This window comes from Suillus paluster, assembly GCF_016628075.1.
Source record: "Suillus paluster strain FC165 chromosome Unknown EDB91scaffold_74, whole genome shotgun sequence".
In the NCBI taxonomy this organism is placed as follows: domain Eukaryota; kingdom Fungi; phylum Basidiomycota; class Agaricomycetes; order Boletales; family Suillaceae; genus Suillus; species Suillus paluster.
This window is the reverse complement of record NW_024537634.1, coordinates 3,640-25,728: the sequence shown is the minus strand read 5'-3', so window position 1 is coordinate 25,728 and position 22,089 is coordinate 3,640. Positions and strand designations below refer to the sequence as shown.

Sequence of the window (22,089 nt, the reverse complement as noted above, 5' to 3'; positions counted from 1 at the left end):
TGTGGTACTCTCGTATGCAGCTACATCTCTGTTCTATTGTCACATTCTACCTCACATCGTCTTCGCTTGGTCTTATGCTTGTCGCCCTCACTCTTATCATTATTCCAACCATGCTTAGGCCTTCACGCCCTTACCTTTCACGTCTCCTCACTATGCTTGTACCTTTCGGTCGCGTATATAAGCCACCATTATTGTTCTCCCATCATCATCGAACTCACTCGCTAATCCTCTCTTGCCGCTCGAACTTTCGAGCACTTCTCATCCCAAGACATCATCTTGTCCTTATTCCCCCTTGATATCAGAATAATGGCAATCATATTCTGCAGTTATTTCAGTACCAGAGGTATGCTCTTCCTGTTTTGCCGCTTCGTCGATTTACGCGCTGTGTGCTTAGGGCCAACAAGGCTCGTTGCTCAAAGGCAAACCGATGTGCCTCACATGCGAATTGTTAAATGTTGGTTGTTTCTCTTGATATCACACTGATTTAGACCTTACCTGCAGAGGCCCATTCCCATCGTTAGGAATGCGCAACCGGTGCATCCGATGTGTTTCCCTTCTGTCTTCATATCATGCTGATTTGTGCTCTCTCTCCAGCAGGTGGTCAAGAACAACAGCGGACCCAACAAGGTCGTGTGGGGCGGCCGTCTCACCCTCAATATCAGTCTCGTTTTATCCCTCAGCTGCTCTCTAATCAATATAATTTTGCGCCAGTACCCTGCGAACTTCCCAATCCCCCGGAGAGGGGCAGAATCACCCGTTACCTCCACAACATCGAGGCAGATGGGACGAAGCAATAGACACCTGTTCTTGTAGTAGTAATACATTATATACTGTAGCACAGCAAAAAGTCTCATACATGAATCATTATCATAACAAGGCCCAGTACTTTGGGTCATACATTAAAGCCCTTCTCCCCCCAGTACTTCGGGTCATACATTAAAGCCCTTCTCCCCCCAGTGCTTCGAGTCATACATTAGGGCCCTTTATCCATTAACCTCCCTCTTATCACACAGGCACTCGCTAACTTCTTCGAAGACATCAGAAGGCACATCAGATCCATTGTTGATTACACATCAAGTAATATAATGTAATATTACTCATCATCACCCTGTAAAGGAGGACCTTCCAATGATGGTGTTTGATCATCGGCCATTTTGTTGTTGATTTCAGGGACCGGATCAAGCTCGGAGATCACAGCGGAGAGAGTACCCCTCCAAAGCATTGAGAAACACATTACCAGACCCTCCTGAACTGATACTTGGCACTGTGCATAAGCAACGCTCCCCTCGCGGTCAGCATCCTTAGTAAATGACCATGCAGTACCCCATTCATTCCATTGAGTCATTTCCCAGCGGAAAAATGCCAGTACTCTTTGCATCTCCTCAATAAGCAAAGAGAACTCTTCGGACCATTGGGATGCTCATGCTCTGGCCTTACACCATTCAATATGTAAACCTGACAGTGTCACAATGAGACAAATGCCAAGGATCACACAAGGAGCAACTTACAATCTTGAAGACCTGCATCATTATTGTGCAAAACACTAGGCACCTTCCATATCCACAGGATGTTGCATCTCCCCTCCTATTGCCCTGCAGACCATAGGTCTCATATCCGACACGTTTAATGGCCGAAATATATCCCTCCAGCCTACCATACCTAGATGATCCCCAAGGTTATCAAGCACCACACGAGCAGCCTCATATTTGAGTTGGCTGGCACATTTTTTTTGCCTCTGCGAGGTCAAGAGCACTGCGTGCACGGGTACTTGCCCACTGGCTACAGATGTGCAGAGTTTTGAAGGTATTGAGATGGGCGTGCAGGTGGATATTCTGACAAACATTGTTTAGAGCATCATCAACCTGGGCATATCTAAGCTGCCACTCGATTTGGCGCAGTAAGGGATCACAGGGAGTTGTGGCATTGAGCTGTGATGGAAGGAGAAGAATGAAGTCCTCAGGTATTTTGTCTTGGGGGCTGTCATCATGCTGGGTGCAAAGGCGAAGGGAAGCGACTGCAGGCATATACAGTGTTTGAACTTGAACCTAGGCATCAAGTTTGCACTGCAGCGCATTTGAACACATTTGAATTTTGGCTTTTTGGTTATCGGAAGGATTTTGGCTTGGTGTTTTCCTGTCTGCACATAGGCACCACCTGCAATAAATCATTTAGCAACAAATAAAAACAAATGAGTTCCCAAGACGTACTGCTGGTCTTCAAGTTCGAGTCCATTTACTATGAGCACGCTGGGTGAAATCTCAGCATGAAGGAACAAGTCAATTCCATCTTGCAGGTCATGTCTTTCACGTTCTGCAAATTCCAAGCAAACCATAGCTTGAGTCATTGCTAGAACCACGGCAAACAGTTCATCAGTATTGAAGGATAGAAACCAAGAAACCGATGCATGAATGACTTGACTTTTGAAGGGGTTTGACTTGGTATGGTCTTCCTCCCATGCCTCTACATCCGCATGCCACAGTGCTAATGTTGACGTGTTGATTGCATCTTCAAGTTCAGTGAGTTCTTCATGATGGGCTCAAGCAGCCACAGCAGCTTCCTTGAGTTTGCGCAGTAAAGTACGCCCTATTAAAAATATGTCAATGAAATACAACAGACGATAATGAATCAACATACCCAACATCATTGTCTTCTTCAAGTTCCAATCACTGAAGTGATCATTGAGTGTGTAGCGTGTCATGACAGTTACCAGGCCCCATCTCCCTCGTACTCATTGCAACCCAATAAATATCCGCCCAACCACGTTTGGGTGCCTCTCCGTGCATCTGACCACCCATTTGGAGAAATTGAATGAGAATGTCATTTGGCAAGACTGGATATGGGCTTTGAGGTGGAATTTGGGAACAAAAAAGCGAACTGTCTTATTTTCACGGTTGAATTGTAGTCACTGTGGCATTGTGCTATTGCAAGACCAGAGTCTCTTATGCCACTGACAGGCGATGTCATAGGACAAGTTGAATACAGCAAGGCCGAAGCTGACAAGGACTGAAAAGACAAGGTAATCCATGTTTATATATCTGTCTAGTAGTTAGTATCATAGAGTCTCAAAAAGTATATGACCTCCTACTTTTCTCCCTTCTGGAGGTTGCCTACACTATTGGGAAGCCTCATCTCGTGGTGCGCACAGACAACAGACCCAATACCCATCACTGCAAGTCCTCGGGATGCCTTTGTGTCCGCAGTATTCACCACGTTGTGACTGACACAGGTGCTTCTCTACCCCAAACCATCAGATCATGCTACCAAACAGGACGAATAGGATACGTACTTCTTGCCATTCTGTGCTTCATTCAGACAAAAACTTCTTGTAAGCATGCTCTTCAATGAAATAAGCCCATCCTGAATTAAGACTTGGGTTGCCATCATCACTAGATATAGCCTTGCACTTGAGCCGAAAGTCAGCATCAATGGCAAGGAATAATGCATACTGCCACCTGTAAAACTCAGCACTGTGGCAAGCATATGTAGGATGTGTTACTTACCTAATGTCAGGTGGTGAATCCTCCCATCCATCAGGAATATTGATTCCTGGATGTGGACATGCTGGGCATGGTACAACACACCCCCATCTGGTGTTGCTTAAATACCGTTGGGATCATGGCCATGATCAGCACACATAAGTTGCGTTATGTGACACCATTCTTGCATCATTCACAGGAACTCCAAATAACGATCCTAAAAGGGCAAATCAATCGAATTTAATGGAGGGAGTTTCACATGTCACTGTACCTTGATCGGTGAGGTTCCTGTGTTGTCTGACTGCCTTGCTAAACTATGGTAAAATTTGTATGCAGATACTTTCAATTTGAAGGAGAGCAAATGAAATAATTCCAGGATACTGAAGGTTGCCGCTATTCAAGGGTCGGTTGTAGTAGCTGGAAACCACCAAACTCGTAGAAGCTGCTTGTAGCGGATCTCTGCCATTTCGCATCCGCAGAAGTCTACTGTGACATTATGGATGCCATGCGCATCAATTACTGTAAATTCATTGCAAGACACTGGCTGAGCATTGTAGCAGCACTCACCAGGCATATGGCCCAGCTGCACACGCAATCCGAGAGTTTTTAATGTTACACTCTCAAAGAATTTGCCATTCCACATCTAGTAAGATTGCGATAAACAAATAAGGAAAATAACAATGAAGAATACATACATCTATATGGTGAAGTGGATTGCTTAAGTGACGGCAGATAACACATGTCTGGCAGACCATTTCGACCCCAAAACAATCTCTACAACAGTAAAGATGGATTGCATTATTGGTACCACAATGGTAATTCAAAAGTGTCCCCTCATTACCACGGCCTTCAAGATGGATGATCTCGTCCAAGAAAGCAGAGCATTCGTGCAACCATTGTAACAGAGGATTATCCTTCAAAATATTGGAGTGAGCGCTTCATCATCCTAAGTATCAAAACACATACCGCACCAGTCCTTTTTTTCTTTGGTATGTGTTCTGATTCCCGTCCCTGAGGCTCAGGGTCTTGATATTCGACTTCATTCCAATCATCAATACTCGGTAAAACAGTAGACGAGGGGTGATGAATGATTGGTACTTCATCAGTAGGTTGAGAAAGTATATACGTAGTGTCAACAGACAAGTCGCCATCGTGCTGTATCCCATAGGAATGAAAACGGTCGTACTCAGGTGCAGGACAAGTCTCATTCACGTCAACATAGCGCGAGAACTTGGCTTTCTTGCTTGGTCAGCCCACTATGACAGGCCAGTTATCAAACAAACATTGTATGGATTCATATTTTTCACCCCACCTAACACATGGGCGATGAGCAAAGAAGTCGCTAATATGCCCAAAAGCCTTGAATAGAACTGGAGTTGCTTGCATTCACAGTACCATGCAAACTGGAAGGGCAATATTCCGGTTTACCATTTGCGCAAATGGCTCGATCCGTTATGGATAAACAACCATCAACAAAGATTCTCAGACTTTGAATTTCGAAATTTGATCCACTAGTCCACCCATATCAACAACCATGGAGGGAAGTCTGGCCTACAATGTAATTTGATCCTCCACCGGTTCACTGATGACCACATAGGGAGCAACTATTGGAGCAACTATTGAAGTCTGGCCTTGACGGGATAGACGGTGAGTTTTTGGCTATCTGTTCGTCTCATACATCACTCATGCATTGCTTTTCACACCTATTCAACCACCCAACACATTGCCATTACCAAGATTCTCAATGGAAGTCAACATTTTCGAAGTTGGATCCTCCTCTTGTCCACCAATGACCATGCAGGGAACAAGCATTGAAGTTTGCCCTTGATGGGATAAAAGGCGAGTTTTTGTTTATCTGTCCGTCTCATACATCACTCATATATCACTTTCTCATCTGTTCAACTACCCTACACAATGACCTGCATTATAATCGTGCAGTTCTAGCAACTAACCTTCTCTCTGATATCACCGGTAAGCTCCCTTAGAATCATTTCCCTTACAAAGATTACTAATGTGCATATGTAGAACCTCGTGGAGGAGCCTGTGCTGCACATGCCATTGATTTGCAAACCTGTTCTTCGTTGAGCGATGATGCTGAGCTGGCAGATGCTAAGTTCGTGTCTGACCTAAGCTCATCCCTCACCATGGCAGCTGTTCCCAACACAAGCTCGTCTATCCCTCCTGCAGCTGCTCCCATGGCTTCTGTTGTGACTGCTCTTCCTTCTGTTGTGACTGTTGTGGATGATGATGATGATGTGTATGATGCAATTGCAGAAGGTTGTATGCTCAACGCTTACAAGTGCGTATACTTCAATGTCCCATTGTCCAGTGATGCTGCACAGCCTCTGTACTATGTCACAAGGGGCCATAAGATCAGTGTGTTCTTGGGATGGTATGCTTTAATCAAGTTTGTTTTGGTAATGACCTTGACTTATCTGCTCTCCAGCAGGGGCAATGTTGGTCTCAAGGTCTTGGGTGTGAGCCGCACCATTTTTGGTAGTGTGGAGAATATTGATCAGGGCATTGAGGCTCTCATAGCTGCGATTGATGCTGGCACTGCTGTGCAGGTGTAAATGGGTTGGGCTATCTTGTATTGTATTTAGTCAGTGTCTCTAGTATCTCAGTGTCTATCTAGTGTTGCGTTGTGAACTGATCCATTGACAGTTCTCTTGATGTTGTGTTTATGATGATCATCGCGTGTGTTGTGTGCAGCAGACTGAAACATGAATGCAAGGAGAAATTTCTCACTGATCTTGAGGATAGCTGAGTGTTTTTGGCGAGTGTCCATTGTTATTAAAACATGATTGGTGGCAAAGGGCTTTGAAGTACTTCTATGATAGAAAAGCACAAAGTAGTGAATGGTTAGTTGTCTATTTTGTAGTTGAAAGTGTGCATGTGGCACTACATAAAACTTGTATTAATATTGAGTTTTGTATATTTGCGAAGGTGATAGTCAGTGAACACAAATGATTATACTTCAGGGAAAGTGCTAAAGCACCTAAGAAGTACTTGACTGAATGACACCAAGCAGCAAGCAGTTAGTTGCAGGGATTTCATAGTAACTGGTGCATAAAACTTGCATTAATTTGCCTGGTGTGCATGCCAAATGAACTTCGCGTGCATGTCACGGTATTGACCAAGTTTCACTTAACTCACACATAGAACCTAACACAACTTCATGGGGCAACCTCATTTGTATCACAGTCTCAAGGAGCAGGCAGAAGCCGCTCGTGTGTACAGACTCAATTATTATCAAAGGTACGTGATATCTACAGTGTCCGAGTCCACGCACATCATCTCATTATGTTGCTCTTACTGTGGTTCCACTGTTCCAGGAACCATGAAGAGTTCTGCCTCAAAAACAAAGAGCGTTATCATTGACGTAAATGCAGGTAAGTTGAACGCTCTCAATAATTATTTTTTTGAGTTCAATATCATGCACCAGGTCACAAGACCAGGTCAATGGTGACTCGGAAGGCATCAATGCTGAGATATCAACCTCCAAATATCCTCTCAAGAATGATGCAAACATGGGGCTACCAAATGGCCCCCAAAAGAGACAACGGTAATGTGTTCTCTCTTGTTTTCCACAGACAATTAGTTGAATTTTGTTCTAGATATATCTCACCGACCTCATGTATCGAGAGTCATCTTATTACTTTTCTTGGTGGCCTGGATGTAGTGATATATGACTACCTTGATACCATCAGCCTCACGTTACTGGGGCACACCAACAATATGATCAATATCGAAGACATTTCCTCTTCCATCAGTAAACTTCAAAGACTTGAGAAAGATACTCATATTGAGGAGGCTGGAATCCTGCAGTTCCACGGTGTGGGACCAAAGCTGGTGCAAGCTGAGGTCATAAGCAAGAAGGTTCCTCATCTCCTGAGTGCATTGGAGGAAGTTTTCATTCACAGTCTCTCTGGTGTTGCTGAACTGGCTGTCATGTATGATCAGGCGGATTTGTTATTTCAGTCATGGTAATAGCATGTGACTGATGTGAATTTATGGTGTTGAACTCCAAATTTCATAGAATTTCCTTTGCTTGTTCGAGTTGCTGAGTCGACGCTGACCCTGGGTGCAACTGATTGTTGCATTGGGACACATAAGTGCATGCCAGGATTGCTTCTTCTACCATCTTCATGATTCGCCCATACCAGATACCATTTCTGTCGTGACACAGGCTAATATTAACCATATTTTTACAGTACTTAGGCTTCACGCCCATCAATATGTGATCTCAGATCTCTAACCTTAGGATTCAATCTAGTGAGATTGATACTTCCTTTGTGTGTTGATGACTGTCTGTGTCTCTTGCAAGGGTCATACATTACTAGACACGTCTCTTGCCAGGCTCATACATTGCTAGACACCTCACCCTTATTTTGTCCTGCATGAACAGTCGATAGATAACCAAGGTATGAGACAAATTCATCACATCTATTGTTTTTAAAAAAAGAATACACTTTAGAATGGCTCCTTGCTCCAAGTTCACCGCTGAGCAAGTTAAAATGATGGAGGAGTATCGAGAACAATACCTCGAGTGCCAGGCAGTAGAAGATTATACTCCATTCTGGGCTCCTTTTTTTGAAGACTATCACACCAGATGGCCGGAGAGGGTGCACCTCTTTCCCAATGTCCCCCTCGACATAGATCTCACACCAGAACAAAAAGTCGTCAACATGAGTATGGTGGAAGCATGCAAGAAAGTATGTGCCAAAGATAAACATGAGCATGGATTTAAATACTAACTGTTTGAGCTTTACCAATTAGTGCATTGCTTCCATAACGTGTATGGCAATTACAGTGCCAAGTGCAAGCTGAAAGCGCAGACTACGAGTACTGTTGAGAAAATGTTGGCAAGTCAATTGAGCCTCAAAGGAACACACACATTACAGCCTGCTGAGGCTTACCCCAAGTTATACTACAAGACATGTATCAAACCTGTTGTGGATGCAGAGATGAAGGTACTCAAACGGGAGGTTGGCCTGAGTCCGATGACATCACACAAAGAGGATGACGACACTAGCACTGTTGGAGGTGATGTGAAGCAGGCGTTACCTAAGACACTCAGGCTATCTCTCATAAAGAAGCACACACGTGCTCTATTCACAAATGAGACCCCTGAGATCAAGGCAGAGGTAGCCGATTTCGTCAAGCAGTGGAGCAAAAACCGCAAGAAGAGTTCAAGCGAGGACAATGTCATTTCTTTCACTGAGTAAGTCACATCTATGCATTGTGAGTTGACTCGCAGAACTTACCATCTTCCAGGAATATCGAAAAATTACCCAATGTTCTAGCTGATATATTTGCTGGACTGGCAAAACAGACAGGCTGGGCCTTTTCTGTGTTGATGGGCAGGCCTTCTCCAGGAATGGGTGGAAAAATTCAGGTTGAGAGTTTTCATGTGGGGTGAACAGCGATGGGAAACACATTCAATCTTGCTTACTCTGATTTTAATGAACACATTATGAGGCCATGTGCAGATTTCACAAAGCATGCCTTTCATGAGTACCAAGTTCACAACTTGTAATACATGACAATTGATTGTTCTATGCAGCTGATGCAGTGGGGAAGGGAACTCTGAGTCCAGGACCCTCTAATCCCACTCCTCGATCTTTCGAAGACACCACCTTAATACCGATTGACTTCATCACAACCAGTGATACATCACTCCTTCCATTCAATGACCAGCCATATGACGTCTTCTCTACTCTTGCAATCTCTGGTCCGGCACTGTTGTTTCAGAATGATGGACCCATCCTTCCCATGCCAGAGGGATATACACCTCCCACAGCAAAATTGCCCAGCTTGGAGTTATTTGATTCTGCCTTGTTCCATGATGGACCCATCCTTCCCATGCCAGAGGGATACACACCTCCCACAGCACATCCCTCATCCAGTTTGGAGTTGACAGACTTGTTTAATGTGCCATTGGGTCCAAATTGGCCAGGTCTGCCTTTTAACCAGCCAGTCATACCTACCAGCAGCCTCTCACTTCACCCATCCGTGACACCAGCAGCAACTCTCACATCCGAGACACCAGCACCACTCCCCACTTCTGTGGTGTCAGCAATAGCTCTTGTGTCCAAAACACCAGAAACCAAAGATCTCACATCCAAGATGCCAGTAGTAACTCCCATTTCCATGGCGCCAGCAGAACATATTGTGTCTGAGACGCCTGCACTTCCTATTGTCGAGCCAGTCAATTCTACATCTACATCATCTGCACCTCCTGTCATCAAGATGCCAGCGATAACTCCTGTTTCCGTGGCGCCAGCAGCACATATTGCATCTGAGACACCTGCACTTTCTATTGTCAAGTCGGTTGATCCTACTTCTACGTTGTCTGCACCTCCTGTCATCAAGACACCAATGGCAACACCTGTTTCCATGGTGCCAGTGGAACATATCACATCCAAGACACCTGCACTTCCTGTCATCAAACTGGTCCATCCTGCATCTCCATCGCCTGCACTTCCTACTGTCGAGCAGCCTCTCATGCACCTTGTGCCTAAACTTTCTATTGTCCAGCCACCTCCAAATCTTATGCAGCCTGTAGAACTCTCAGTGGGACCTTCAGCAGAACCTGCTGCGACAAAAGGAGCTTGACAACATGAGTCCCTTGTGCTCAGACGATCAAAACAAGAGCACAAGGAGTCAATCCGCAATGAGGTTGCCAACTCCATCAGGAGTGGGAACATCAGGAAAGAAAATTCAACATCGAAGAAGTGGCCAAAGTCTCTTACCCATGGAGCACCCGCAAAGTAAGTGATATATCAGTACTGTGATTAATAACAATCATTAGAAAGCAATGTGTTTGACTTGTCCCTGCCACTCTCTGAGCCCATCTTGTGATACACGTGCCTCTTGACTTCTTCACGCCATACCTGCGGATGCATCTATCAGACTGGTCGTTTCTTAACATTATTTTCCCTTGTCACTTGTTGTTGTAGCCCTATCAATCTCAGTGTGGCAATTTAAATTGAGAGAATGTCACAATACATGCCCATTACTCAATACTACAATCCTAGAAAAGTACGAGGATGGTGAGGAGACTTCAGAATGATCGTGCATCGGTCACATGACTCGGAAACAGGTGAGCTTGAGGAGTGATTGATGCACTAGTTTCTATTGTGGTACTGCAGCAAAGATATATGTACAGTACATGTGATTCAGTTGCAGGGAATGCCAGATAGTGTTGAAGGTGTTACAGTAACATGAATGTTGTGCATCGTTTCATTCTTCAGACTCATCTAGACCTAGACCATGGTTACAATTCTATTTCTATCTCTTTTCTTTTTTTGATCTTGTTGTTCTGAAATGCGAGAAGCTCTCACTTCTACCCCTAGATCACAGAAGCCACGGCTTCTTCTGAACCCTATGCCCTACCCACTGTATCAGTTCTCTCATTGATGGGGATTCCCCATGCCCTTTGCCCTTACCATTCAACCGGTACTTCTTACCCTTTCTTACCTATGACTCACACACACCCTCAACCCTTACCGCTGCTTCAGTAATACATCCACTTACCCTGTACCCTTACCACTCAACTGGTATCTCACTTTACATATATATATCACTTCTCTTGTAGACAGATTCTCTAACTTGAATCTACTCAGTTCTCATCTGATATTTGTCATTGGGTCTGAACTTCTCTTATCTAAAGAGAACTCCCTCTGTACAAAGAACCATCTTCTCTTGAGATGATACTCTTGAGTTGAACTCCATCTTTTGGATCATATCCTTAAGAAACTCCAAAACAACTCTACACAAGTAAAGGGCCTCAACCCTTACTCAGACTTAGTGCAGGCAAGCTCCTTGCTGGGCTAGTGCTGAAGGCCACGCTTTGAACACCCCTTGCAGGTTTAGCGCCACTGGATCTCATCCGAGAGGTTTCGCACAACAGAAGGTGTTAGAGGAGGCATAGACAGCCAGTGATGACATGGCGGCTGATACTGAAGTACTGACAGCCCAGAATTTCCTGATCAGGTGCTGGCAGAGTCCAGATGTTGCCTACTATCCTAGACGTGTCCCCCAAACTTTTGGCGCAGAGTCTGTGCAGACTTCACACAGACTGGCCATATCCTACATGTCCTCGTTTGGACTTGGTGAAAACAACCGGTGGTGGCGGGACTTGGTAAAAATTTATTGAATGTCACGTGATGGCTGGAGTTGGCAAAAAACAAGGGGGACTTAGTCGTCAATTGACTTCAAGTTATATATTTGGCCCAAGCATGACAGCCATACTATATCCCTTCTATTACCTACTTTGAAAGAAGCAGAAAGTGTAAGGTATGAAAGGCACAGGAAGGAAGCTGAAGTAAGCTACAGAGACCTATGTGACAGGTACAAAAAGGTAATATGTACTGTACCAAATATAACCTGTCCTATTTTTGAGGGTAACAAGAGTAATACATCAGTAATATATGACCAGCTGTGTCCTGTTTGGGGGTAACAAGAGTAATACATCAGTGATATATGACCGGCTGGTCATCAAAACAGGGATCTGCAGGGATCCTCATCCTCATACATTACTTGCCTGTAAGTGATAATGACAATGATTAATGTATGGCAATTTACTGATAATTACAGTCTATTTAATGTATGAATATGACAGTATAGACTCCAATAGAAGTTTGTGTCCATGCGGGTGGAATCAGAGACTAGCGAGGTCATGTGGGATGGTCGACCCATTCTTGATGTAAGTCCCATCTTATCTCTCAACCACTCTCTTCTCAATATTATTCACCAGTATCCTGCAAATTTCCCGCTTCCCCCTCCAGGGGGTAAGGTCACTCATTACCTCCATCATATCGACACATATGGGGCAAAGCAATGGGGGTTTGTGACCACGTGTGCGGATTTAGGGAAGAAAGTGGAGTAGGCATCATACCTTCATCTTCACCATTGAATGACCTTATCTCTCTAGTATGTACTCATCTATGTAATGAAGGGCTTTATATACTATTAGAACCCCCATGACCGGTGTGGGTACAACAAGTGCAGTGGAGAGAACTCAATCTACTACACAGTTGGGTCTTTGCTGCCTGCTGCCTCGCTTGGGAACAAGTGCATTCGACCCTTGAGGGGATTGCTACTGGGGAAACACTAGTCTCTGTCTAAAGCGACCCTATAGGATGAAAGATCCACAAAAGCGGATGAAACGGATAGGATGCGAAATGTACGGATTCATCAGATGGAGCGGATGGCACTTGCAGATCGGACGGGATGCAAATCAAAGTTGAAGGAAGTACATTAAAGGTTGGATGGATAGTGGGTATAGGTCAAAGCGATCTTCTGGTAGGGTGCAGGAAAAGTGGGAGGAAGTTACATGAAGTGAGTATTTTCAAGGAAAATGCATGTGAGTACGTACCAATGAGGTAGAATGGATGTGGACAGGATGGATGCAGCAGATGCGGGAGCTATAGGAGGAGATCCGAAGGTATCCGCATGTCATCTGAAAAGCAGATGAGTATCGGATGGAATGGATAGGATGCGGATGGACGTCAGATGGACAGAAAAACAGTGGATACGAGCCTAGCGTAGGGATACTCCCTACACCGGCAGTGCGGGAGGAGGTACATGATTGTGAGGGGTATCATTCCTATAGATCCATGTTCCCCCAATGCCTTCTCGCAAATTCCATTCCATCCTCTCGCATAGTGGTGCAAGAACTGCTTAGAAGCATCATTTTTTGCATCCACTATAACAGTCCTTCAGTCACTGCATCCTTGAAAACCGAGCTCCATGTCACATCTGACACTCCAACACACAGCATTCACCATCAGTGCATGCACCCTCCCTCCCTTCATCACCACCAACCAAATCCCATTCCCCACATAGAAAACACCAAAAAAAAAACACTCACCTCCAAAGCCCCAAACACGCTACTGCACTCTCCTACCACGAAATATGATGTAAATTCCAATACTGGCTCTGAGCCTGTGCCGCACATGTATAATAGTCAAGCACTTTGGTGGGTTGTGAACGGACGAGTGCGAGTCTGCTGGCACCAAAGAGGAAGAAGATGCCTGTAGGTGGAAGAATGAGGAGTGAAGGGGGTTTTGGAGAGCCATGGGATATCAGGAGTCAAGGGACATTTGGCAGCAAAAGGGGAAAGAGAGCAAAGAGGAGCAGAAGAGGAAAGGGACAAAGGAGACATCAGATCACATAATGCTAACACCACACATACACACACCATTGTGATACCGCTTCAAATTCCACTCCAGCACTCTCGCAGCCTTACACACATCCACACCCTCAAACATAAACGCTGAAAGTACAAGGTGGAAGATCAGCAGGGACTTGTCGCAGATTGGGTGTTGGACACCTTCCGTTTCTGTATGAATACATGTAAGCATAGCGCCCACGAATTTTCAACTTGAAGACAACAGAATGGACTCGAACCACTCACCCTTGTCCACCACACGACTCCCATTACCCCACCCACCAGCCCACTCTAACAATTCCAGCCCAAGCTTACTATCGCCTTTATACCCAAACAAATCAACCAGCACTAGCAACTTCCCAGGCATCATGCTTAGCACAAGGTGCAACATGCCAAGGCCAAGGTATACTCCAGTGCGGAAATGCATATCTATGGATGGGTCAGGGAGATATGGATGTGAGGGAGATGGGGTGGATGGAGGGTCGGTGGTGAGTTGTTGTGTAGAGGTGTGATTGGGGAAACTGGACATGGAAGGGGTGGCAAAGGAAGAGTTGGCACTTGCAAAGCTTGTGGCACTTGACTGTGAGTGTCTGTCCTCAGTGTCTGTCTCTGAGCCTGCTGGTGTCGAGTTGGGTGGTGAGATGGCAGCAAGTAGCTCTGGGTGTGCAGTGGCATATGTGGCGTCAACAGTCTCAATCCATTTTCTGAGCTGACAGTAGATAGAGATTGTGGTGCACATGTTGAGTCTGGGTGGGACAGTGGTATGTGTTAGTAAGAGAAGTGGAAGGAAGAATGGAGCACATACACCTCTCTGATGAACACAAGCCAGTTGCTGGAATAAACAATACCAAGAAGACTCTGAAACAGCATCAGTCCCATTCGCCCCAAACACATCCCATTGCCAGTAGAAACCAACCACCCACCTTCTGATAAAGACTCTCTGCATACACGACTTCTGCATGTTGTTCTACAGGCATCATACCAGCAATCCATTCTGTCCCACTTGTGCTGAGGGAGGGAACAATGTACCCTGCAAGATGACCTGCAAAACTGGCAGGGCATTTGTGGTGTGCTGAAGCGATGTTGTACCATGCTTGGTGTGGTTGATAGCAGCCAGCAGATCCTGAACAACAAGGAGTAAATTAAATCAGGGACAAATCAGAATATATGGGTGTTGATGGACCTTATCCTCGAAGGACATGAGACCCTTCACACATTGAATGAGCCCGTATCCAGTTGCAAAGTACAATCATTGCCTGCTCTAATCTCAGCCTCAGGAGTGGGAGTGATGAAAACAGAAATACTTTTGTGGGTCGTCCCTACCGCTAGTCCAACCCCCTGTTTCCCTGTCCATTCCATCCCTCCTTCTCTGATAATGCACAAAGTGCATCTCAGCAGGACTAGCCCTGCTACCTCCACCTAACTCTATTCTGCTCCTCTGACACTACCCCTATTTTCTCCGGCACTATTTCCCATACCTCCAGATCCAGAAGTCCGGATTCTCCCCTATGAAAGTCCAGGTTTCCATCCTATTGTCCACCTGGCGCTCCGCTTTCATCTCCAGACTCACACCTATCTCCTGTTAGAATAATTGCTTTCTGGCTACCAGATGTATACCTTTCCGCTGTGGGGAATTCCCCCACTGTAGGTGTAAAACCCCGTCCTTTCCGCATCGTCTCACATCAGTTCCACATATTCCGCACATTCCGCGTTTCCCGCGCATCATCCGATGGGTTCCGCATTCCCACACATCCTTCAGAACCCGCCCGCACTATCCGATATTCCCGTGCATCATTGGACAACCTTCGCATGTTCTGTCCCCATCCTTCCAGGTCCATTGGTACGCTGTATCTCTCTTCCCATTGTTCCTAATGTTATCCGGATCACACTGACACATGCCCTTATGGCACGGACCCCTATTCCGGAGTATTGCGCCCATGTGCACTGCCTGCCTTCACTTCCGCTTCCTGAGAACTTAGTACCTGCACCTCAGTGTACCTTGAAAATAATCTTCCCTTTAAGTAGTGGTACTCAGGGCTTGGGGGTATTTTTATCGAATCCCATCTTTTACCTTCCCACTTTCCCTTCACCTTACTAGAGGACCACTTTGACTTATGCCCACTATCAATCTAACCTCGTGATATACTTCCTTCGACTTCACCTGCGAGTTCCAACGAATCAGTACGTTCCGCGCTTTATCCGTTTGAGTTCCGTTTCATTCCTTTCCATTCTGCTTGAGTTCCGCTCGGGTTCCGCTTGTTCCACACGAGTTCCACTTGTTCCTCTTGTTCTGCATTTTTGCAGATCCTCATCCTACCTGCAGTAGGGTTGATTAGGGTCGCTTAGACAGAGATTAGCACTCCCCAGTAGCAATCCCCTTTAGGGTCGAACGTGCTTGTTCTCAAGTGAGGCAGCAGGCAGCAAAGACCCAACTTTGTAGTAGATCGATTTCCCTCTGCCGCACTTGTTGTACCCACACCACTTTGCTTACTGACCTGTCCATTCGTACTTCATTTCTGACTTCACTCCTTTGATCCATTATACTCTTACTAATAGACTTTCCACATGCTTCGGCCATAGCTTTTACTTTGCTAACTGATTTACTCACATGATACCTACAGTATATAAACTCCTGTAATGCTCCAGTACCTCCTCAGTTCAAATATCATCTTAGTTCTGCTCATTCCTGCTTCTCTGGACTTGAGTCTGATCTCTTGTCCACCTCCGAGTCTTAGGGATTAATCCTTAGGACTATATCTCTGGCTCTACCTTAGGGTAGTCTAACTCTGTTCCGCTTCTACTCCGGACTTACCTGGACTTCCGTTGGACTTCCCCTCTGCCTCTCAGAAATTAAGGGCATGTACTCAGGTAAGGGGTGCAGCGCACAAGCTGAAGCCAAAGCCCTTTGAGTTACCTTTCCCTTAAGCACAACCTTAACAGTATCATGTAAGTAAATCAGTTAGCAAAGTAAAGGCTATGTCCAAAGCATATGGAAAGTCTATTAGTAAGAGTATAACAGATCAAAGCAGTGAAGTCGGAAATGAAGTACAAACAGACAGATCAGTAAGCAAAGCAGAAAGACATAACCGGTAGCTGAAAAGCAGAATTCTAAAATGAGATAGGAGTGAGTCCAGAGATGAAAGCGAAGCACCGGGCGGAGAATAGGATGAAGAACTGGAACTTTCATAGGGGAGCATCCAGAATTCCAGGTCTGGAGGTACAGGATATGACAGTCGTTCTGCTCATAAAAATGTTCGCTTTCATGCATCCAAGCCGGTAGACATGGTGGTGTGGGTGAAGTTACACTTGCTGTATGGGTGTCTATCAGGGCGCAGGTAATCTGAAACCTGTTTAACAGATATGAACACATGAGTAACTCAACAAGGTCAATGTTAGCAACAACAACGACAATGACAATGAGAACAACAATATCAGATTTAGGAACACATTTGCACTAGAGTTGGGAGAGCAAACCATACAAGGAAGACTCTGAACCAGTCATTGAAACTTCCATCAAAAGCTTGGCTGCTATCACTTAAACTAAAAATGTCTTGGATATCTATTATTCTGTCTTCAAAATTCATAAGTGCTGGATACATGCATTATCTTGAAATTGGTTGAGGGATCTCTTGCAGGCAGCAGGATATCATCAGTGCAACATCATGATCATCCATGCAAGTGGTCATATTCCATTGTCTTTGTCAAGAAATACTTATAGTTGAGTGAGGAGGAAAGCAGCATCAATATGTTTGTGACGAACAACAACCTAATCTGTTTCATATGGCTATAATAAATAAAGTTGGTTTGGCATAATGAGGCACTTCCAGGCCTCTGTCAAAGAGGAGGGGTACTAACTTTGTCAAGTACACCATTTTGTGCTACCGTGATACAAGAAACTAAAGAACTTGCAAAAAGGCAAGTAGTATTCTCAGATAGCTGCTGTATCAACAAAGAGCTGCAGTATTGAGCTCGACGAGTCAATTTGCTCCATGTTTCATTGGTTACCCTAACCCACCTGCCACATGGAAATGTTTGTCTGCTACACAGAAAGTAAGTACTGTGGAGCAGAAATACAGGTGAGCATTATTTCCACCTTCTCTTGCGTTATGTCTCAGTTATGTTGTTGTAGGGAGTTCCACACCTGATCATCTCAAATGCAGCCACATCTCTGGCACGTTCTATGACACATTGTTTTTGCTTGGACTTACACTTGTCACCCTCACTCTTGTCATTCTTCCACCCATGGTTAGGCCTTCATGCTCCTACCTTCCACATCTCCTCACTACACTTGTACCTTTTCATCTCATATATCAGCCACCATGTTTCTTCTCTCATCACTCAAACTTTCAAGCCGTTGGAATTATCAAGTCATCATCATCTCCAAGATATTTTGTCTTTAAGATGAAAGGAAACAACCAAGTATGCTTTGAATGTGAGGAAGTCATTCAAGTCCCACAGGTATGCTCTTCCTGTTTTGCATCTGTGTCAATTCACATTTCTGCATGTGCAGGGCAGAAAAGTCATGATGAACCGTGGACAGCCCACCTGCAACAATTGCAACCTTTGGAATGTCAGGTTTTTTATCTTGTTCGTGGATCCGGTCTGATAGACTTTACTTGCAGGTCCCAATACTCTCCTTAAACCAGCCACAACCAGAAAATGTAGGCTGTTTCCCTCTGATCTTCGATATCACACTGATCAGTTCTCTCTCCTGCAGGTGTTCAGGTATGAGAAAGAACGTATGGAGGTGGTTTGGGACAACCATCCTATCCTCAAGGCAAGTCCTATTTTATCTCTGAACTCCCCTCTTTTCAATATTATTCACCAGTACTCTACAGGTTTCCCAATCCCTCCCAAGGGCAGTAAAGTCACCTGCCTCCTCTGCCACATTGAGGAGGATGGGACCCAGGGTTGGAAGTTTGTGACCACCTGGGTGAAGCCAGAGACCGGCAAGGTCGTGTGGGATGGTCGTGTCATCTTCAATGTAAGTCTTCTCTTGCTTCTCAGCCACTCATTTCTCAAGATAATTTGCCAGTATGTTGCGGAATTCCCACCCCCCTCCAGGGGGTAAAGTTCCCCTTTCCTCTGCCATGTTGAAGCGGGTGGGAACAATCAATGAGGATTGGTGACCACTGGGGGGATTCTGGGATCCAAGAGAAGCAAGTGGAGTAAACATTATGAGTTTGTCCTCATTGAGGGACCCTATCTCTGCATACTTATCTGTGTAATGAAACACTTCTGGGGCTCTATCAATGAAGCGTAGTATCATAATAACCATCTCAAGTGTACTATTGAGTCCTATTACTGACTGAATGAGAGAGTGTCAGCTTACTACATGACAAAGAACAGCGGCACAATACTGTGAGGAGTACCATTCCTCTACAAAGAGCCTAAGCCATCAGCTTCTACAAGTACGAAGTGGAACCGAGTTCGACCGACATAAGGCAATAGAAAAGGAACGACAAGCGTAGCAGAGTAAGTAGGGAATACAATACAATGGTGGAGGGTAGAAGAGCTATAGATCGCTATAGATGAGACGAAAGAAAATGACAATGGTACACGAAGATGTTTCTGCCCTATAGTTGATTATTTTCGACAGAGATACAACCAATCCAGAGCCAGAACTGCGTCCAGCATCCAGCCCCGCGTATGGTGATATCAACGTGTGAGGTTCCAGTCGCTGCCGCAGTAGTGGAGACCGTAGGAATTGCAGCTGTTGTCGTGGCTTGCTGTGATGAGGATGGTGGGGGTGTGCTCTGGGTTGCTCCGCCAGTAGGTTTCTGCATGACATGGATCTTGGAAGGTCGAGAGGAGCTGGCTGCTTTCTTCCCTCTTGCATGATAGTCCCTCTGCGTGAAAATGTGTCAGTGATAAGAAGAATAGAGGTGGGAAAAAGCGTACACGCTTCCCAGCGGTGCACGGGACGTCAACTACCGGTAGCTCTCGCAACTGGATGTTTGATCCATCTTGTCTGTGTTGTCTGCTGGACATGATGTTTTTAGCCCAGCTATGAGGGTGGGATCTGGACGGGGTGTCGTGTTCAGTTGCTCCGCGTGAATTGGAGCGCCGGCGCCAGAGGGAAGGTAAGCGACCGAGGAGTGTGTGTTGATTTGGTGTGGTGGTGGCATTTCGTCCTCGGGAGGTAGAGAACTAATAAGATAATGGTCAAAGGGGACGTGAGATTACAGAGGGAGATCACGTGCATCATTAAAAAATCCGGGGGGTAGTCGACTCGGACGAGCACTGTCGATTTGCGAAGGTCGTGGCCGTGCAGCATCAGCCTAGTATGTAGATATTCAAGGTCATGAAAAAGGTCAAGAGGCACATAGCATACATTAATGTTAAATGGCTTTTTGACTGTATTCTGCGATGAATGAAGATGAGTGAGAAAGGCTGTTGAAGAGACCTGATGCGACATACCACCTGAAAGGATGACCCATTGTCAGTGTGATTGAGGATGAAATGCACACAAGCTTACATTGTCTGATAGAAGATGACCGAGGCCAGCTTCCTTGACAATAACAGAGACATCCCATTTGTATATGTCCTTGGTGTAGCAGCCGGTGATGAGCAACCTTCCATCCACAGAAAAGGTTGCACAGTTCACCCAGTCTTCATGGTAGAAGGGTTGTCCGATGGGCTGATTGGTTTCTAGGTCCCATAGTTGCGCTGTCTGGTCATGTGATACGCTTGCGAGGATGCGTTCATTTGGAGACAGTGAAATATCCCGGACATGACCGTGTCCCTCCAGAACAGCGGTTTCGGTCCAGGTGGCGGTGTTAAATTTCCTGATTTGATAGCAACTATCGCGGTATGACCCGACGATAAGTGTCTTTCCGTCCGAGATCCATGCCAGACAGAAAACTGCGAAGTGGAGTGTTTTGAGCAATTGGCCTGTGTTGGCATCCCAGACTCTCAGCTTGTCCCCGCCCGTCGCAATCATCGTACCATCGGGTGAGTAGTAAACCTTGCACGCCCAGTCGTTTTTCACTCCCTCGATTGGTCCCAGGATTATCTTTCCGCTCTCGACGTCCCATACTCTGAATGTCCCACCTTTACACCCGCTCACCACTCGCCCTCCATCTGGACTCCAGCACACAGACCACACTTGCTTTGTGTGCCCCGTCAATTTTTTGATGACCTTGCCTGTGTCAATTTCCCACAATCTCACTGTACCGTCCCCACTCCCACTTGCTACTGTCTTGCCGTCTGGCGAAAGTGCTATGGTAATCACAAGTCCACTTCCTTCGTCCATCCAGGCCTTCCCGACCTGCATACCGCTCTCCAAGTCCCAGACTCGAAGTGTGTCGTCGAATGAACAGGTGATAATCCGCCGGTTATCGGGCAGCCGTAGGACGCCAGAAACCAAGCTGGTGTGTCCTTGCATCTTTTTGAGAGGCTTTCTCGCTGATCTTTCTTGCTTTGCAGGGCCTCGTGAAGACATGATTTTGGACTTCACCTAATAGGAGCGGGACAATTTCAGCTCTTGCCCACCAAACGAACGCCATCAATCACTCAGAGGTACTTGGTTTTACACAGAACACACCCGCCCAGGACGAATGAAAGCTCAAAAGGAATGGATTTATTGTTTGATCCTCGCTAGAGCTAGAGGGAGGTTGCTGTTCAAGTCCTGTACATGTGCGTCTTTCTTGCTTTATCCTCTTGCAGCTTGCTGTGCCGATCAAGCGCAAGAGTCACGTTGTCTGACAACCACTTTCTTCATCGATATCGACATCTCAGCATCACATCTGGCAGTCCTGTTATCAAGCGAGCCCGCATTTCTATCGTTCTTCACCCGCCCTCATGTCCATCGCCAGCAAGAAATATCTCTGAGACTCGGAGACGTCTATCCGACTCCATCGCGTTGTCTTCTATAGCACGTGTCTCGCAAATCATCTCAGCAAGCAGTTCCCGTATCTCTTCAGACATCTCTCGGTTGACAACCATTTACCAGTATCGATACCTCAATGACTCAATCATCAAGCAGGAACGCACCAGCACTCCTTGGATTCTTGAACATCTGTTTCTCGTGCGAATCAGGTATGTGCTCCGCAGCATTAGCTCAGGCCATGTCTCACCATAGCATGAAGAAGACAGCGTCAACTTTCGACTGCCTACTGGACTTCAGGAAGCTGCCAAGCGACATCCTTATCCGAGGGTCTATGCGCTACTGAAGAAGACTCTTCCCCTTCCTCGCTTCTCCGCGCGGAGCGGCAGTGCCTTCTCCATGTGCCCAGATTTCCTCCTTTCTGAATTTGCGCCATAGCTTAGATCATCACAAATTCAACTGCTCTCGCTTCGAGTCTATCTAAGACTCTGCATCTTTTTGGGAGGCTTTGTCGCTGATTTCTCTTGCGGGACAATCTCAGCTCTTGCTCACCAAACGAACGCCATTACTCACTCAGAAATACTTGATTTGTATACAGAGCAAACGGG

The 22,089-nt window shown here is 45.7% G+C and overlaps 6 protein-coding genes across 6 annotated transcripts; 3 read left to right on the top strand and 3 right to left on the bottom strand.

Moving 5' to 3' along the window:
* Positions 1 to 1,093: 1,093 nt before the first annotated feature.
* EDB91DRAFT_1085580 (uncharacterized protein) lies at positions 1,094 to 2,698 on the bottom strand (the record flags this gene model as incomplete). Its single annotated transcript, XM_041315913.1, has 6 exons — positions 1,094 to 1,378; positions 1,509 to 1,520; positions 1,655 to 1,832; positions 2,083 to 2,154; positions 2,208 to 2,505; positions 2,635 to 2,698. 6 exons carry the CDS (start codon positions 2,696 to 2,698, stop codon positions 1,094 to 1,096), a joined length of 909 nt encoding a protein of 302 aa, XP_041172816.1.
* A 1,040-nt stretch (positions 2,699 to 3,738) lies between these two features.
* Positions 3,739 to 4,231, bottom strand: EDB91DRAFT_1239155 (uncharacterized protein; the record flags this gene model as incomplete). Its single annotated transcript, XM_041321817.1, has 3 exons — positions 3,739 to 3,856; positions 3,905 to 4,119; positions 4,172 to 4,231. The coding sequence occupies 3 exons, from the start codon at positions 4,229 to 4,231 to the stop codon at positions 3,739 to 3,741; spliced, it is 393 nt and encodes a 130-aa protein (XP_041172815.1).
* A 1,389-nt stretch (positions 4,232 to 5,620) lies between these two features.
* Positions 5,621 to 6,049, top strand: EDB91DRAFT_1252818 (uncharacterized protein; the record flags this gene model as incomplete). The annotated part of the gene is made up of 2 exons (XM_041323564.1): positions 5,621 to 5,868; positions 5,926 to 6,049. The coding sequence occupies 2 exons, from the start codon at positions 5,621 to 5,623 to the stop codon at positions 6,047 to 6,049; spliced, it is 372 nt and encodes a 123-aa protein (XP_041172814.1).
* Positions 6,050 to 13,385: 7,336 nt separating this feature from the next.
* EDB91DRAFT_1252814 (outer membrane protein Iml2/Tetratricopeptide repeat protein 39) lies at positions 13,386 to 14,854 on the bottom strand (the record flags this gene model as incomplete). Its single annotated transcript, XM_041323563.1, has 7 exons — positions 13,386 to 13,516; positions 13,684 to 13,824; positions 13,900 to 14,399; positions 14,459 to 14,511; positions 14,577 to 14,683; positions 14,743 to 14,776; positions 14,837 to 14,854. 7 exons carry the CDS (start codon positions 14,852 to 14,854, stop codon positions 13,386 to 13,388), a joined length of 984 nt encoding a protein of 327 aa, XP_041172813.1.
* Positions 14,855 to 17,675: 2,821 nt separating this feature from the next.
* Positions 17,676 to 18,724, top strand: EDB91DRAFT_1085577 (uncharacterized protein; the record flags this gene model as incomplete). The annotated part of the gene is made up of 5 exons (XM_041315912.1): positions 17,676 to 17,703; positions 17,783 to 18,111; positions 18,164 to 18,228; positions 18,379 to 18,637; positions 18,689 to 18,724. The coding sequence occupies 5 exons, from the start codon at positions 17,676 to 17,678 to the stop codon at positions 18,722 to 18,724; spliced, it is 717 nt and encodes a 238-aa protein (XP_041172812.1).
* Positions 18,725 to 21,203: 2,479 nt separating this feature from the next.
* EDB91DRAFT_1158157 (uncharacterized protein) lies at positions 21,204 to 21,800 on the top strand (the record flags this gene model as incomplete). Its single annotated transcript, XM_041319696.1, has 2 exons — positions 21,204 to 21,693; positions 21,744 to 21,800. Coding segments are annotated over exons 1-2 (420 nt in total), but the record flags the coding sequence as incomplete, so codon positions are not given.
* Positions 21,801 to 22,089: the final 289 nt, after the last annotated feature.